The 17,680-nt window shown below is 43.6% G+C and overlaps 1 protein-coding gene across 2 annotated transcripts; it reads right to left on the bottom strand.

Moving 5' to 3' along the window:
- Window positions 1-1,123: 1,123 nt before the first annotated feature.
- On the bottom strand, window positions 1,124-13,853 carry LOC129711167 (small integral membrane protein 24-like). 2 transcript variants are annotated; one of them, XM_055658623.1, is made up of 9 exons: window positions 13,691-13,853; window positions 13,259-13,337; window positions 9,845-9,965; window positions 7,801-7,848; window positions 7,412-7,459; window positions 5,609-5,656; window positions 5,220-5,267; window positions 2,526-2,573; window positions 1,124-1,300 (listed from the first exon to the last, which is right to left on the bottom strand). In XM_055658623.1, the coding sequence occupies exons 2-9, from the start codon at window positions 13,320-13,322 to the stop codon at window positions 1,231-1,233; spliced, it is 495 nt and encodes a 164-aa protein (XP_055514598.1). In that variant the 5' UTR covers window positions 13,323-13,337; window positions 13,691-13,853; the 3' UTR covers window positions 1,124-1,230. The 2 variants fall into 2 exon arrangements, with proteins under 2 accessions (XP_055514598.1, XP_055514597.1); XM_055658622.1 differs by having other exon boundaries at window positions 13,259-13,850.
- Between the last annotated feature and the right edge of the window lie 3,827 nt (window positions 13,854-17,680).

Here is a 17,680-nt window from a genome sequence, read left to right as displayed (position 1 = left end):
ACACCTCATCCTGGGTGTAGATGCGGCGTAGACGGTGGAATTGGGAGTAGGGGATAGAGTCCTTACAGGAGGCAGGGTGGGAAGAAGTGTAGTCCAGGTGGCCATGGGAGTCAGTGAGTTTCTAGTAGATGTCGGTCAGAGGTCTGTCGCCTACAATGGAGATAGTGAGGTCTAGAAATGGTAGGGAGATGTCGGCAATGTTCCAGGTGAATTTGAGTGCTGGGTGGAAGTTTGTGGTGAAATGGATGAAGTCAGTGAGTTCTGCATGGATGCAGGAGGTAGCACCAATGCAGTTGTCAATGTAGCGGAGGTATAGTTCGGGGATAGGGCCATGGTACGCCTCGAACAAGGATTGTTCGACGTACCCCACAAAGAGGCAGGGACAGCTGGGGCCCATGCACGTGTCCATAGCTACGCCTTGGATTTGGAGGAAATGGGAGGAGTCAAACGAAAAGTGGTTTTGGGTAAGGACCAGCTCCGCGCTAGGCGGAGGAGAGTATCAGTAGACAGGGATTGGTTGGTTCTGCGGTCGAGGAAGAAACGGAGGGCTTTAAGACCCTCCTAATGGGAGATAGAGTGACTGGGCATCCATGGTGAAGATGAGGAAATGGGGGCCTAGATAACGGAAGTCATGGAGGAGACGAGGAGCGTGTGAGGTGTCTTATACATAGGTAGGGAGGGATTTAACCAGGGGGGATAGGATGCAGTCGAGTTTACACCCCAGCGGTATCAACGTTGACTTATTCAATTTCAGGTAGTCCTTGCTTTCTCCCTCTTTCCCCTTCCCTTCCCAACTCTCCCACAGCCCACTGTCTCCGCCTCTTCCTATCTTCTTCCCACCACCCCATCCCCTCATCAGTCTGAAGAAGAGTCTCAACACAAAACGTCACCCATTCCTTCGCTCCATAGATGCTGCCTCACCTGCTGAGTTTCTCCAGCATTTTTGTCTACCTTCGATTGTTCCAGCATCTGCAGTTCCTTCTTAAACACCTCTTACAGAAGATCGCTTCCTGTCACAGGGTACTTTACATTTTCATCCGTCCCAAAACATTTTAAAAGTTCACCAATCTTTTCTACGTGGCTTTATTGCAGGAAAGGACATTACTCCACGGGGAGAGAGTGAAAGATTTTAATTACCGAGTTGTCACTTTATACATTCAGAGGAAAATAAACGTTTTATCCATGGAGGGATGACAATGAACTCATCGGCACGATTCCAATTAGAGCACTTCAGAGGTTGGACATTTTATCCTTATCCATTGGGTTAGAGATTCCCTCAGATTCCTCACAGTCTGAAGTTCTAAATCAGGACATAGATACAGTTAGAAACAATAATTTACATGTGTTTATCTACATTACGAATATGTCGATATGATCAGCTGGTGTATTGTGGCTTCCCTATCAATCCCTTTAGAGAGATGAGGGGAGTCTCCAAGAATCACGCTGCCTCGACAAGGTCACCAGCATAATCAATTATGAGTCTCACTCCCTCTTCTCCATTCTCCCATCAGGCAAGCGGTACTGCGGTGTGAAAATGTATACCTCCAGATTCAGGGACAGTTTCCTCCCAGTCCCAGCTGTTATCAAGCAACTGAACTGGCCTGTCCTCACTAGAGAGCAGACCTGACCCACTATCTACTTCATTGGAGGCCTTTGAAGTATCTTTAAGTGGACTGTACTGGACTTTATCTTGCATTAAACGTTATTTATTTTATACTGTAGATGGCTGGATTATAATGCTTTTCACTGACTGTATGGCCCCATAGCAGAAGCGCCCACATCGCGGGGCTGGAAACTGGAAGTATCCCGAGCTAATTCTGCTCCCCACCATCATTTATTGTAACAAGTGGTGGCTCCCACCGATTGTCGACGGAAGCTTACGTCCTTTTCAGGACGGACGATGACAGCGATGTCAACATTTGTAGCAAGATGGACTCAAAAGAAGAAGAAGGTGACTGGATAGCATGCAACAAAAAAGCTTTTCACTGTACACGTGACAATAATAAACTAAACTAAAATCAAAATCAAATCCTTTATAGAATCATAGTCATAGTCCTAGAGTGACATAGTGAGGAAACAGGCCCATTGGCACAACTCGCCCACACCGCCACCAATGTCCCAACTACACTAGTCCCACTTGCCTGCGCTTGGTCCATATCCCTCCAAACCTGTCCTATCCATGTACCTGTCTAACTGTTTCTTAAACAATGGGATAGTCCCAGCCTCAACTACCTCCTCTGGCAGCTTGTTCCATACTTATCTTTGCAATTAAATAATTAGTTAATTGTTCTTGCCACCAAAGTGGATAACCTCACATTTATCCACATTATACTGCATCTGCCATATATCTGCCCATTAACCCAACCTGTCCAAGTCACTCTGCATTCTCACAGCATCCTCTTCACAGTTCACACTGCCACCCAGCTTTGTGTCATCTTCAAATTTGCTAATGTTACTTTTAATTCCTTCGTCTCGTTAATGTTTATTGTAAAACATGAAAAAAATTGTACAGGACTGTGCCCTACCTTTCTTCAATGGTTAAGTCCCTGCTGGAGTCTCCAGTCTTCTTGCTCCTGGAAGATTTAATGAATAATAAAACATAGCAATCCTTTTGCAGATATTTCTGTTATGCAGAACATCGAACAGTACAGCACAAGAAAAGGTTCTTCAGCCCACAAAGTCTGTGCCAAACATGATGCCAAGACCAACTCTTATCTGTCTAATATAAACATAATCTATATCCACCCATTTCCAACATGTCCAAATGCCTATCCAGAAGGCTCTTAAATGTCATTATCACATCTGCCTCAACCACAAACCCTGGTAGCGGTTTCTAGGAACTCATCGCTCTCTGTATTTAAAAAAACGTGTCCCGCATATCTCCTTTAAACTTTAGACAATAGACAGCCAGCACCACCATTCAATGTGATCATGGCTGATCATCCACAATCAGTACCCCATTCCTGCCTTCTCCCCATATCCCCTGACTCCGCTATCTTTAAGATCCCTATCTGGCTCTCTCTGGAAAGCATCCAGAGAACCTGCCTCCACCACCCTCTGAGGCAGAGAATTCCACAGACTCACAACTCTCTGTGTGAAAAAGTGTTTCCACATCTCCATTCTAAATGGTTTTCTCCTTATTCTTAAACTGTAGCCCCTGGTTCTGGACTCCCCTAACATCGGGAATAAGTTTCCTACCTCTAGCATGTCCAAACCCTTAATAATCTTATAAGTTTCAATGAGATGCCCTCTCATCCTTCTAAACTCCAGAGTGCACAAGCCCAGCTGCTCCATTCTCTCAGCATATGACAGTCCCGCCATCCCGGGAATTAACCTTGTAAACCTACGCTGCATTCCCTCAATAGCAAGAATATCCTTCCTCAAATTAGGGGACCAAAACTGTAGACAATACTCCAGATGTGGTCTCACTAGGGCTCTGTACCACTGCAGAAGGACCTTTTTGCTCCTATATTTGATTCCTATTGTTATAAAGTCCAACATGCCATTCGCTTTCTTCACTGCCTGCTGTACCTAAATGCTTACTTTCATAGACTGATGTACAAGGACCCCCAGATTCCGTTGTACTTCCCCTTTTCCCAACATGACGCCATTTAGATAGTAATCTTTAAAGCTATGCCCTCCAGCATTTGATTTTTTCATCCTGAGAAAAAGATTCTGACTGTCTACACTATCTAAGCCTCTCACAATTTTATATACTTCTATCAAGTCTCCCCACAACCTCCGGCATTCCAGAGAAAACAATCCAAGTCTGGACAACGTTTCCTGTAGGTAATGCCCCCCCTAATCCAGGGATCATTCTAGTAAACCTCCTGTGTACTCTTTCCAATGCCTCCACGTCCCATTCCATAATAGAGCAAGCAGAAATACGCACAATAGCCAAATGCAGCCTACCCAAAGTTCTGCAAACCTGCATGATGACTTCCTAACTCTTATACTCAATGCCCCCATGTTATATGCCTTCTTTAGCACTCTGTTTAAGTGTGTAGTCACTTTCAGGGAGTTATGGGGTTGGACCCCATGATCCCTCTGTACATCAAAGATCCCTCCATACTGCTGTTGAGGTTGTGCTATTAATTCTATATTTCTTTTATATTTGACCTCCCAAAGTACTTGCTTGGATTAAACTCCACCTGCCACTTCTCCAGGCTATTTCTGTAGCTAATCTACATCCAGCTGTAACTCAGCAACCAAGGAATAAACCAGATCTCAGCAGTGCCAATTCACCCTCACACATGGCCAGCTGCGATTTAGAAGGAGAAAGAGAGAAAAAACAGCAAATATTACTTCACAAGGAAAGAAGTGGGGATTGAAAAACAGAATAGATCTCCAAATTAGCCTTTGATGCAAATCACAGATGAGTCTCACCCCGGTCGCTCCCTCTTCACCCCCAGCCCATAGGGGAGGAGGTATAGAAGTTTGAAAATGGATACCTCCAGATTCAGGGACAGTTTGCTCCCAGCTGTTTTCAGGCAACTGAACCACCCTCTCACTCGCTAGAGAGTGGCCCTGGCCTCCTATCTACCGCATTGCATTGGAGACCTTTGAACCATCTCCAATTGGACTTTATTAGACTTTATTTTACACTGAATGTTATACTTTTTATCCTGTACACTGTGAACAGCTTGATTGTGACCATGGGTAAACACAGCTAAATGCATGGAGTCTCTTGCCCAGAGTAGGGAAATTGAGGACCAGAGGACACAGGTTTAAGGTGAAGGGGAAAAGATTTAATAGAAATCTGAGAAGTAACTTTTTCACACAAAGGATGGTGGGTGTATGGAACAAGCTGCCAGGGGAGGTAGTTGAGGCTGGGACTATCCCAATGTTTAAGAAACAGTTAGACAAGTACTTGGATAGCACAGGAATGGAGGGATATGGGCCAAATGTGGGCAGGTGGGACTAGTGTAGCTGGCCGGTCTAGGCAAGTTAGGCCTATGACTCCATGAGTAAACTACTTGATTGAAACATGGATAGATCCTGATCATAACATTGTGAGATATTGTTGGTTATTTATGTCCGAGCTGAGGAAGGTGTCTTCAGTCAGAGTGCAGAGAAACTTTGGAAATCTCTGTCTCAGTCCAGCTCTATTGATGGATATGGTCAAGACTGAGATCAACAGATATTTGGAGATAAAGCAAATCCATCAAACAGTGTCAGGACAGGAAGATGGAGATGAGGTAGATTATTGAGCACCCTACCTTTCACCAGGGCATGAGTTGGTGCCAAGCATTTCAATGTCCTTGCTCCTGTGGGATGTAATAAGGAAATAAAATGTAACAATATTTCCCCAGGTATACACGCCAAGAGATAAACCATGTCTCAGCACACAGGTCTCTGGCACTGTAAGACAGTAACTCTACCGCTGCGCCACTGTGTGGCCCAAACTCCAAACATTATTTTTTCATTTTCCTTCACAAGCGACAAGTTTGAGAAAGAAAGACTTGACCTTTAACATCAAAGCCCCACTAATCAAATTCACTGGTATTTTACGTATTTTGTTCCTGTGAAGAGCAGAATAAGTTCCAAAGCTAATACTGAATTGAATATAAGAGTAAAATATAAAGATCATATACAAACAGTGCCTTACCTTTCCTCAGTGTTTAACCCAAGGCAAGAATCATCAGTTTCCTTGTTCCTGTAAAATTTAACGAGTAAATAAATTACATCAATTCTTCCGCAGTATTAACACAGAACTCACGGACTAAACTATATGTCAGCATTATCCATGCGCCCTCACTGATGGTCATTTGTGATTTAGAAGAAAGGGCAAATAAATTGTGGGCCCACTGTGGACTGGTGTTGGCTGTGCAAATGGTATGTTCTTCCCCTCAGAGCTATCTTACTGCAATAGAGAGTCTGTGCTGGGGATGTTAGCCTGGGAGTGGACATTGATATTAGTCCACTTATCCTGTTGATGCAAACGAGGGAATTTATGGAAGCAACATTTGTTGTATCTCTTCCGTACTTTGAGATGCTTGCTGTAGTGTGCCCATGACTCAGAACCTTACAGGAGGGCAGATAAATCAAAACCCCCATGTAGGGTCCACAGACTCTATCTTCACTCACTGTTCCCAGAGTCAAGGCCAAAGATACTCCCTAATACACCTGTTTATTATCACACAATGTTATTATCGGTGTCCTCCTTCACTACAATGTGTGGGAGGTCTTCTCCATTCCAGGAAAGATGTGGATGCTTTGGAGAGGGTTCATGAAAGGTTTACCAGAATCATAATCAGAATAGTAATATATAAGCCAAGTATGTTTTGCAACAAATGAGGAATTTGATTTGCAAAACAGTCATACCAATAAAGAGCAACAAGACACACAAATATATTTTTAACATGAACATCCAACAGCGACATCCCCACATTCCACACTTTCATGGAAGGCAGAAAATGTTCAATTTTCTTCCCTTCTTTGCCCTCCCACGGTTGGGGCACTCGAACTTCTGTTGTCGGGGCGATCTTGGTTCCCGCAGCCGGCAGTTGAGACCTCTGCATCGGGACGATCAAGTTCCCGCATCAGGGGGATCTCTGCTCCCCGCGCCGTGCGAACGGATTCCAGGTCGGGGCTGGTCGATCCTCTTGTAGCTTGGAGCTTCCCGACATCAGTCTCTACCCGAGAACGCAAGCTACTGGCTGTTGAAATGCGCAGGCCGCGGTTGGAGCGTCGATCTCAGGCAAGGGATCGCAGGCTCCGATGGTAAGTCCATGGCTCCGCGATGGGGCTCAAAGTCAGTCTCGAGCAAGGCCGCCAGAGGCCTTGAGTTAGGCCGCAGTGCGACCAGAGATACGATCCGGGGAAAAAAACACATCTCCGGCCAGGTAAGAGATTGAAAAATGTTTCCCCCCAACCCCCTCCCCCACATAAAACAAACCAGAGAACATTAACATACACTTTTAAAACACACTAAAAATAACAAAAAAGACGAAAGGACAGACAGTCTGTTGGCAAGGCTGCCATCGCAGATGAAGCCACCCGAATGCTCACTGGATTTGAGGAGGCAGTTGAGGCAGGGACTATCCCAACGTTTAAGAAACAGTTAGACAGGTACATGGATAGGACAGGAATGGAGGGATATGGGCCAAATGTGGGCAGTGGGACTAGTGTAGCTGGTTGGTGTGGGCAAGTTGGGTCTATTACTTTATGAGTAAACTACTTGATTGAAACATGGATAGTTCCTGATCATAGCATTGTGAGATACTGTTGGTTATTTATGTCAGACTTGAGGAAGATATCTTCAGTCAGAGTGCAGAGAATTTCTGTCTCAGCCAGCTCTGATGCTCCATTGCTCAAGACTGAGAACGACAGATATTTGGAGAGAAAGCAAATCCATCAAACGGTGTCAGGACAGGAAGATGGAGATGAGGTAGATTATTGAGCACCCTACCTTTCACCAGGGCATGAGTTGGTGCCAAGCATTTCAATGTCCTTGCTCCTGTGGGATGTAATGAGGAAATAAAATGTAACAATATTTCCCCATGTATACACGCCAAGAGATAAACCATGTCTCAGCACCCGGGTCTCTGGCACTGTAAGATAGTAACTCTACCGCTGCGCCACTGTGTGGCCCAAACTCCAAACTCTATTTTTTTTCATTTTCCTTCACGTGACAAGTTTGAGAAAGAAAGACTTGACCTTTAACATCAAAGCCCCACTAATCGAATTCACTGGTATTTTACGTATTTTGTACCAGTGAAGAGCAGAATAAGTTCCAAAGCTAATACTGAATTGAATATAAGAGTAAAATATAAAGATCCTATACAAACAGTGCCTTACCTTTCCTCAGTGTTTAACCCAAGGCAAGAATCATCAGTTTCCTTGTTCCTGTAAAATTTAATGAGTAATTAAATTACAACAATTCTTCCGCAGTATTAACACAGAACTCACGGACTAAACTATATGTCAGCAATGCCCATGCACCCTCACTGATGGCCATTTGTGATTTAGAAGAAAGGACAAATAAATTGTGGGCCCACTGTGGACTGGTGTTGGCTGTGCAAATGGTATGGTCTGCCCCTCAGAGCTATCTTACTGCAATAGAGAGTCTGTGCTGGGGCTGTTAGCCTGGGAGTGGACATTGATGTTAGTCCACTTATCCTGTTGATGGAAAAGAGGGAATTTATGGAAGCAACATTGGTGGTATCTCTTCCGTACTTTGAGATGCTTGCTGTAGTGTGCCCATGACTCAGAAACTTACAGTCTCTACCCGAGAACGCAAGCTACTGATTGTAGAAATGCGAAGGCCATGGTTGGAGCGTCGATCCCAGGGAAGGGATCGCAGGCTCCGATGGTAAGTCCATGGCTCCGCGATGGGGCTCAAAGTCAGTCTCGAGCAAGGCCGCCAGCTCCATGATGTTAGGCTGCAGAGCGACCAGAGATACCATCCGGAAAAAAGTCACTTCTCCGGCCAGGAAAGAGATTGAAAAAGGTTTCCCCCGACCCCCGACCTCACGTAAAACAAACCAGAGAACATTAACACATACTTTTAAAACACACTAAAAATAAGTTAAAAAAGACGAAAGGACAGATAGACTGTTGGCGAGGCTGCCATCGTTGACAGGCACCACCTGAATGCTGACTGGATTAGGGGTTGGACAAATTTGGATTGTTTTCTCCGGAAAATCAGACATTGAGGAGAGTCCTGAAAGAAGTATATAAAATTATGAGGCATAGATTGGGTAGACAGTCAGAAGCATTTTCCCAGGGTGGAAATGTCAGGGACTAGAGGGCATAGTTTTGAGGGGAGAGGGGCAAAGTTTAAAGGAGGTGTGCGCAACAATTGTTTATACACAGAAAAAATATTTAGGTTTAGGTTTATTATTGTCACATGTACCAAGGTAGAATGAAAAGCATTGTTTTAGAAATATAGAGATAGAACCATAGAAAATATGTGTATGAGGAGGCTATTCGGCCCTTCGAGCCATTCATTGTGATCATGGCTGATTGTCATGGCTGATTGTCCCCAATGCTATTCAATTAGATCAGGTAAACCATTCATAAATACAATCAAGTCAAACTCAAGTACAATAGGAAGAGCAGAGGGGAAGGTATAAAGTGAAGAATATAGTTCTCAGCATTGAAGCATTACAGTGAGTCAAAGTCCAATGGACACAATGGAGTAGAGGTGCATCGGGTAGTACCCTAGCTTCTGGAAGCCCTTTCAGAAGCCTGATAATGGAAGGGAAGACGCTGTTCTTGAGTCTGTGGTGCCCACCTTCAAGCTTCTGTATCTTCAGCCCAATGGGAGGTGGGTGAAGAAGGAATGACTGGGGTGGGACAGGCCTTTGATTATGTTGACTGCTTTATTAAGGCAGCGTGAAGTGTAGATGGAGTCAAGGGTGGGGAGTTTGGTGTGTGTGGTGGACTGGAGTACATCCACAACTCTGCAATTTCTTGCAGTCGTAGGCAGAGATGTTCCCAAACCAAGTTGTGATGCAACCCCACATCATGCATTCTGCGGTTTCTGTGGAAGTTCGTAGGAGTCATTGGAGACTTACTGAATTTCCTCTGTCTCATGAAGGAGTAGAGGCATTTGTGTGGCTTGTGGTGGGTGCCTGGAACACACTGCCAGAGATGGTGGTGGAAGCAGATACGATAGTGGCATTTAGAAGGTATGCAGGGATTAGGAGGATATGGATCACATGCAGGCAGAGATTAGTTTAAGTAGGCATCATGTCCGACACAGACATTGTGGGCCAAAGGGCCTATTCCTGTGCTGTACTGTTCTATGTTCTATGTTCTCTCTCTTGAATGTCTTGCTGATTCTTTGACCTTGGAAATTTAATATCTAAAACAAAGTAGATACAATGCATTTACTTACTTTCCGTGCAGAACTTTCTTGATTATCAGTGCAGCAAAGACAATGAAGAGGAACACAATGACAGCGGTGAACCCAACCAGCCAAGGTTGCCAGGCCAGGGGAGTGTCTGCTTTTGCTGAACCTTTCAAAGTCAACAAAGCTCAAAGGTAGTTTAAGATACTCATTAAACTTATCAAAAAAATATCTCACGAAGCAGCTGTTCACTTTTGGCCTTTCATTGGGTACATTTTAAAGCAGTCTTAGTTTAGAGATACAGCTTGGAAACAGGCCCTTCGGCCCACTGAGTCCGTGCCGACCAGCGATCCCCCGTTCACTAATTCTATCCTACACACTAGGGACAATTTACCAAAGCCAAATAACCTACAAAGCTGTTGGTCTTTGGAATGTGGGAGGAAACTGGAGCATTCGGAGAAAACACATGCGGTCACAAGGAGAACATGCAAACTCCATGCAGACAGCACCCATGGTCAGGATCAAACTAATTTATTACTGAATATTGTTTTAAACTATTAATTTAGTTTTAGTTTTAGAGATACAGCATGGAAACACGCTCTTTGGCCCACGGTGTCTGCGGCGACCATCGGTCTGGTCACCCATTCCCATTAGCTGTAAGTTATCCCACTCTCTCATCCACTCTAGGAGCAATTTCACCGCGACCCATTAACCAACAAATCCACATGACCTTGGGAAATGGGTGAAAACTGGAGCACCCAGAAGATCATGCAAACTCCACACAGGCAGGAGTGGTCAGGATCAAACCCAGGCTTCTGGCACCAGTTGTGCCACTGTGCCACCCTTATGAAGAGAGAAGCTGAGAGTGTTTAGTCATCGTATGTACCAGCAACAGAAAAGTGAAATCCTTACTCCCTGCAGCTTTACAAACGCACCAATACAATAACACGAGAATAAATGTACAATAATCCACCCATTCCCTTCCATTTATATCCCTTCCTCTGCCTACACATATCCCTCCTCTTCTCTCCTTGCCTAACACCTTTTTGTCTCCTTTTCATCTCTAGCATTTGTCACCTACTCCACCCATCTGCCAATCACCTCCCCCCTCTTCCAACTTTCTCCCGCTACAACGATCAATCTGAAAAAGGGTCTCGACCTGAAAACGTCACCTATCCATGTCCTATAGAGTTGCTGCCTGACTTGCTTAGTTACTCCAGCACCTTGAGTTTTTGTTTGTAAATCACAATCTGCAGTTCCTTGGTTCTCCATATGATAAGCAATACTAAAACAAATTAAAAAATCAATAGTACTAACTTATCAGCCCATAACAGTGCTAAACCAAAGTATATAGTGCAACCAAAATAATGTCCATTGTAAATCATAGTTACATATCAAATCATGGAAAACAATTAACATTGAACTATTTGTTCAAGAAGGAACTGCAGACGCTGGAAAATCAAAGATAGACAAAACTGCTGAAGAAATTCAGCAGGTGAGGCAGCATCTATGGAGCGAAGGAAATAGGCGACGTTTCAGGTTGAGTCCTGCTTCAGACTGATGTGCGGGTGGGCTGAAGAAGGGTCTCGGCCCGAAACACATCACCTATTTCATTCGCTCCATAGATGCTGCCTCACCCGCTGAGTTTCTCCAGCGTTTTTTGTCTAACTTATTGAACTATGTGTGTTTGGTTGGCGCGATGAGTTGCCAGCACTTAGAGTCATACAGCATGGGAACAGACCTTTCAGCCCAACTCATTCATGCCGACCAAGATATCAAATCTAAGCTACTCTCAGTTTCTTGTTTTTGGCCAAAATCTCTTGAAACCTTTCCTATCCCTATAGATCTCCAAGCATCTTTTAAATGTTGTTATAGTACCTGCCTCAACTATCTCCTCTAGCAGCTTATTTCGTATACCCACCACTTTCTGAGTGAAAAACGTGCCCCTCAGATTTATAGTAAATCTTCGCCCTCTCACTTTAAATCTACTGTATGTTCTCTGGTTCTTGATTCCATTATTCTTGGGAAGACTCTGTGCATTCACTCTATCTACACTCATAGTTTTATACACTTCTATCAGATCATCCCTCAGCCTCCAAGGACTAAAGTCGTAGCCTGTTCAACCTCTCCCTATGGCTCAGGCCCTCAAGTCCTGGCAAATGTGTTTGATACATCAGGTTTTAGTGCAAAGGCAAATAGACAAAATTAACATTATTTTTGACTTTACATTGAATATTGTTTAATTAAACACTTTTCCCTTACAAGTAAAATGACTCTTAAGAGACTCCTAAAGACAATTATTACACCAGATTTGCCATAAAAAGCATACCGTGTCTTTGTCTGTGTCTTTGGTATAAACCAGCATCTGCAGTTCCTGTTATTACATAGAAAGTATACTGTCGGGTTGCATCAGAGCTCGGTTTAAGACACAGCAACAAATCGAAGAGAGTTGTGTAGCACAGTCTGTCATACAGACCAGAGTCCACACAATTGACTTCATCTCCACTTCACGCTACCTCTGCAAAGCAACCAACATAAAGATAGACCTTTCCCACCCTGGTCATTCCTTCTTCACCCCATTCCCTTCAAAGCGTGCACCACCAGACTCAGGAACAGCTTCTTCCCCTCGGGTATCAGGCTTCTGAACGGCCCTTCCATAAGCCAGGGTATTAGTGCTTCTCCTACATCACATCACAGACATTAGACTCCATCTCTGGAATTGCTTTGCTTCAATGCTGAGAAACTACATTCCACACTATATGTCTTCCTCTTTGCTCAAACTGTTGTACTTGAGTTTTGCTTGAACATATTAATGTGTGGTATTATCTGGTCTGTTTGGATACCATGCAAAACAAAGCTGTTCACAGTACCTGACAATGGTACACATGACAATGAGAGACAATAAGGCGAGTGGATTTGTTGGTTAATTGGCCTGTGTTAATTGCTCCAAATGTGCAGGGAGTGGATGACAAAGTGGGATCACGCTGAACTAATATGAATGGGTGATTGATAATGTGCACGGATTCAGTGGGCTGAAGGGCCTGATTCCATGCTGTTTTTTTTAAACTAAAACATGTTTTTATTCAAGGGTCCATAAATATAGACAAGTATTCCAATTGACACTGTTCAATAAATGTTTATCTGTGCCCATAAAATCTCCCGAAGGGTGAAATTTACAGGAAATGTTAAATTTAAAAGTTAGAGCTCTGGGCACACATTTCCAGGAAGAGATATCCCACAACTCTAATTTCCATTTCTGCAAGAATTAAAATAAAACAGCCCTCAGTGGGGTGGGTTGCTTGGAACACCAGGTTTACTGTAAAAGTGAATGGGCAGAATTAAAATGACTTTTGACACTTCATAATAAAAATCTTTTCATTGGACACTTCCTCCTTGTAAACAGAGTTACAACTCAGGTTTCTTGAGAGATAGAGCACGGAAAAATAATAAGATAGTACTTACGGCTCTGTGCACTTGCAGTGTTGATTAAAAGCAGAACAATAAGGGGTTGCCAGGGTAAAGCCATTTTCACCAGGTGAATCTAAGATGGTGCCAAACAATGAGTACAGGTGACCCGAGTGCTCTGATCTATATGGCAAGCCAAGGATCAAAGTTCTGAACACTGCAGGCAATTGTGTGTGCAATTAAACTAATAAATACTCATGAATATTTAGGAATACTAGGACCTTTAAAAAGAAGCTTTGTTTTATGAATGTTGCATGGGAGTTTTAGTGAAAGCACAGTAACAACCTGAAGATTTAATTCAACATGAGCTATATTATTATCTGGTGCTTTTGCAAATAAACAACGAAAGAATGGACTTTGAAATCTTTTTTTCGCTGGGAGCAGGTGCTAGGTTTTGTTTCTGGAGAGTGAGACTCATGCAGTGCTCACCCAGTTTTGTGCTCAAATTGGCAGATTAAACTCTGCTTTTATACAGAGACCCTTGGAAATCGAAGCATCAACTCCCCAAATTTACAGCTAACGTAGAGAGCTTTGAGCTGTTACTGGTATCTTTAATGTGCATTTTCTGAATTCCTGTTGCAGATTCCAACAAAACACTTTGTCTTCAATGCAGAACATTAGGGTGGGGCTTATGAAAGGCAGCTAACATAGATGTTTTTTTGTGATTCCTATTGAAAAGGGGGCTCTATTGTAAAGGTCCTGGAGACAATATTTTAGCCTCAATTCCTGACCTATAATTTTGAGGTACTAAATTAGCCTAACATTTTCCAATTGAATAAAATCTGTGAATTAAAAATCAGATAGAAACATAGAAAAAATAGGTGCAGGAATATATATCTATCTCTTGAAAACATCCAGTGAATTAGCCTCCATTGCCTTCTGTGGCAGAGAATTCCAGATTCACAACTCTCTGGGTGAAGAAGGTTTTCCTCATCTCAGTCCTAAATGGCCTATCCCTTATTCTTAAACTGTGACCCCCGGTTCTGGACTCCCCCAACATCGGGACCATTTTTCCTGCATCTCGCCTGTCCAATCTTTTAAGAATTTTATATGTTTCTATAAGATCCTCTCTCATCCTTCAAAATTCCAATGAATACTAGCCCAGTCAATTCTTTCATTGTATGTCAGTCCCGCCATCCCAGAAATTAACCTGGTGAACCTACGCTGCACTCGCACAATAGCAATAATGTTCTTCCTCAAATTAGGAGACCGAAATTGCACACAATACTCTAGATGCGGTCTCACCAGGCAGTAGGACCTCCTTATTAGTATTGGTATTGGTTTATTATTGTCACGTGTACCGTGGTGCCGTGAAAATTTGTAGGTGCTATCCAGGCAGAAATACTCTGGAGATGACTGAGTATATGGAGGGGTCACCTTGTAGAGAGAAAGTACAGCGTGTCGTTCAATCCACTGTTACAGGAAGGTTGCTGGAATCTCAGAACCTCAAGACAAGTTGGGTGCCTAGAACATGCTGCCAGTGGAGTTGGTGGAAGCAGATAGGGTAGTAATGTTTGAGAGGCATTTAGACTAGCGCACAAACAGGTAGGGAATGAAGAGATAGGATACATGAGCAGGCAGATGGCATGAGTTTAACTTGGCACCATGGTCAGCACAGACATGGTGGGCCGAAGGGCCTGCTCCTGTGCTGTATTGTTCCATGTACCAGCACAGAGCAAGGTCTTCTCATCCTTTGTCATTTACTAATGTCTGCTCAGGACTTCAGTACAACATGGCTGGTGTAAACGTAGGTGGGGTTGTGGGGGAGGGTGGGGTTGGGATGGGGGTAGGAAGAACATCAGTCCTTCAGACTAAGAGTACAGAGTTCCGGTGCTGTACTGCTCCATGTTCTGTGAACATGATACGATATGCATCTCCAGCAGTGACAAGCTTTCTCCCCAGAAAATAGTTGTCGGTTTACGACTGAGATCACCTTTGCTCCACATATTAAATTCTCAGCTTCACTGCTGAATAAAACACTTAATTGTTCACAAGTTATCGGAGTAGAATGAGGCCATTCGGCCCATAGAGTCCACTCTGCCATTCTATCATGGCTGATCACTGCCTCCTAATCCCATTTACCTGCCTTCTCCCCATAACCCTGGACATCAATTCTAACCAAGAAGCTGTCTATCACTGCCTTAAAAATATCCACTGACTTGGCCTCCACAGCCCTTAACAAGAATAAAAGCAACTTCTACCAATTCTTTGTCAAGTGGAAATCAGAGAACATATCCTGAACAATTTAATTCCATTTACCACGCTGATGCAGGAAAGGGAGAAAAGCTCTTTGGGAAATTGGTTTATTTAGTTTATTCATTTAAATATAATTGAATTTAACAACAATTGGCTACAGTATCGTTTTACAGCAATATTGACCCAATATTCAAAAATCTTTCGGACGGATCTTTGTCTCTCTCGGGAACTAGCTGCACATTTCCGTAATGTCGCGAGGTTTTGTTGTCAACCTTATTTTTCTTGTCCACATCAGCGGCAGTCGTTTAATGGAGTCATTGGTACGGCGCGTGGCTTGATGTAACGCAGATTTTCGGGATGTCAACTGCAATGTTGACATGGTCCATTTGTTCTTCTGGCTCTTCAATCTTCACAATGAAATCATCATCAGTAATTTGCATCTTCCAGTCTTCCAAGTCAGTACTAGGTCCAAAGAAGCAATCTGTAGTGGAGGCAAGTACTGCTTTAGAAATAAGCATCAATCTGTCCGTTCTGTTTATGATAAGGGTGAAGTTGCACGGATTCACTGCATTAATGACCAATCGCTAGACTGTGCTGGACCATGTTAGACAATGATTGGTGGCTTCTTGCTGGAGTTTGCAGTTGGGTTTAAATAATTGGTTCTTAGTCATTTAAGTGACAGTTAAATGTTTAGGAAGGAAATGCAGATGCGGGTTTACACCGAAGATAGACACAAAATTCTGGAGTAACTCAGCGGGGCAGGCAGCATCACTGGATAGATGGAATGGGTGACGATTCGGGTCAAGACCCTTTTTCAGACTGTCTGAAGGGTTTCGACCCGAAATGTCTCCCATACTTTCTATCCAGAGATGCTGACTGGCCCGCTGAGTTACTCCAGCATTTTGTGTCCATCTTTAAGTGACAGATAACCCTGTTCTGTCAAAAATCAGGAGTTAAGGTTCATTGGAAACACGAGGAACTGCTGATGCTGGAATCTTGAACAGAATGCAAAGTGCTAGAACAACTCAGCGGATCAGACATCATCTGTGGAGGAATGGACAGGCGACATTTTGGTTCTGATTCGAAGAAGGATCCAAAACCTGAAACATCGCCTGTCTATGTTCTAATCACTGACCCACTGAGTTCATCCAGCAATTTGTGTTCTGATTCTGATTCCAAATGACAAATCGGTCAGTTTTGCCTGGTCCTGACTCCACTAAAAGGGTCTACACCTTTCCTTCACCACTCAGATCCAGCTTAATGGTGGAGACAAGACCTAGCTGGACTCTATGAAGCTTCAGATTTATTTTCTGAGGCAGTGGTGACCAGGCCAGGATTTATTATCCAACCTTAATTATCTCTGAGATGGTGGTGGTGAGTCACCATTCTGGTGATGGTGCTCCCCCCCTATGGTTTTGGGGAGGGACCTTCCAGATTTAGATGCAGCAATGGTGAAGGACCAGTGATGATCAGGATGAGGTTTGACGGTGGGAAGCCTGTAGGTGAAGGCAGTGTATCTATGTGCCAGCCTGGACCTTTGTATGATAGAGGTTGTGATTTTAGGGCTGCGTTAGGAGTAGCCTGGGTGAATAACTGTTATGGGGTGGAAGATTGCAACCTTCATGTGGTCCGCCCTGTTTCGACTAATGCAATCAACTCGACGTGCACAAACGGAAGATCAAATAGAACAAGTTGTCCAACAACTTTAGGCTGTGCACGACACATGAAAGAAGAAGATAACTGTTGTGAGTTTTGAATACAGCACACACTGTAGTTACTGAGCTCTGGTGGTGGAGTAATTCATGTTTGGGATGGTAGATGGTGTGCTAATCACGTGGGCTGCTTTGATCCAGATGGTGTTGTGTCAAGTCAAGTCACGTTAATGCAGAAGTAGGGTGAGGTACGGACACAATGAGAACAGCATCACTGACACAGAGACTCAGGCAAACACGCAAGAATATAAATTATACAAGACTGCAACTAGTTCTGCCAAACAGTCACAGGGAGAACATAGAAACTCCATACAGACAACATCCATACAGATAACAGTTCAAACCCAGCTCTCTGGCATGGTAAGGCAGCAACTCTACTGCTGCACCACTGTGTCCCCCAAATTGAAATCATCAGTTCAAGGATTGCCTGGTGGCCTTCCCAAGATTTCTGTTCTACCCAAATAGTAACTTTTTTGTGATGTAATTTTAAATTGGAGGTTAACTAAAGAGT

Source organism: Leucoraja erinacea, chromosome 29 (assembly GCF_028641065.1).
Source record: "Leucoraja erinacea ecotype New England chromosome 29, Leri_hhj_1, whole genome shotgun sequence".
Taxonomy (NCBI): Eukaryota; Metazoa; Chordata; class Chondrichthyes; order Rajiformes; family Rajidae; genus Leucoraja; species Leucoraja erinaceus.
Note: the sequence above shows the minus strand (reverse complement) of the source record. Positions and strands in the feature narration are given on the sequence as shown.

Excerpts from the sequence above, each read along its gene's own strand:
- LOC129711167 (XM_055658623.1), bottom strand. The coding sequence starts at position 13,322 with ATGGCTTTACCCTGGCAACCCCTTATTGTTCTGCTTTTAATCAACACT. Across the intron at positions 7,849-9,844 it reads AAGAAAGTTCTGCACGGAAA|GAACAAGGAAACTGATGATT; the intron begins GTAAGTAAATGC and ends TAAATTTTACAG. Across the intron at positions 7,460-7,800 it reads GGGTTAAACACTGAGGAAAG|GAGCAAGGACATTGAAATGC; the intron begins GTAAGGCACTGT and ends TACATCCCACAG.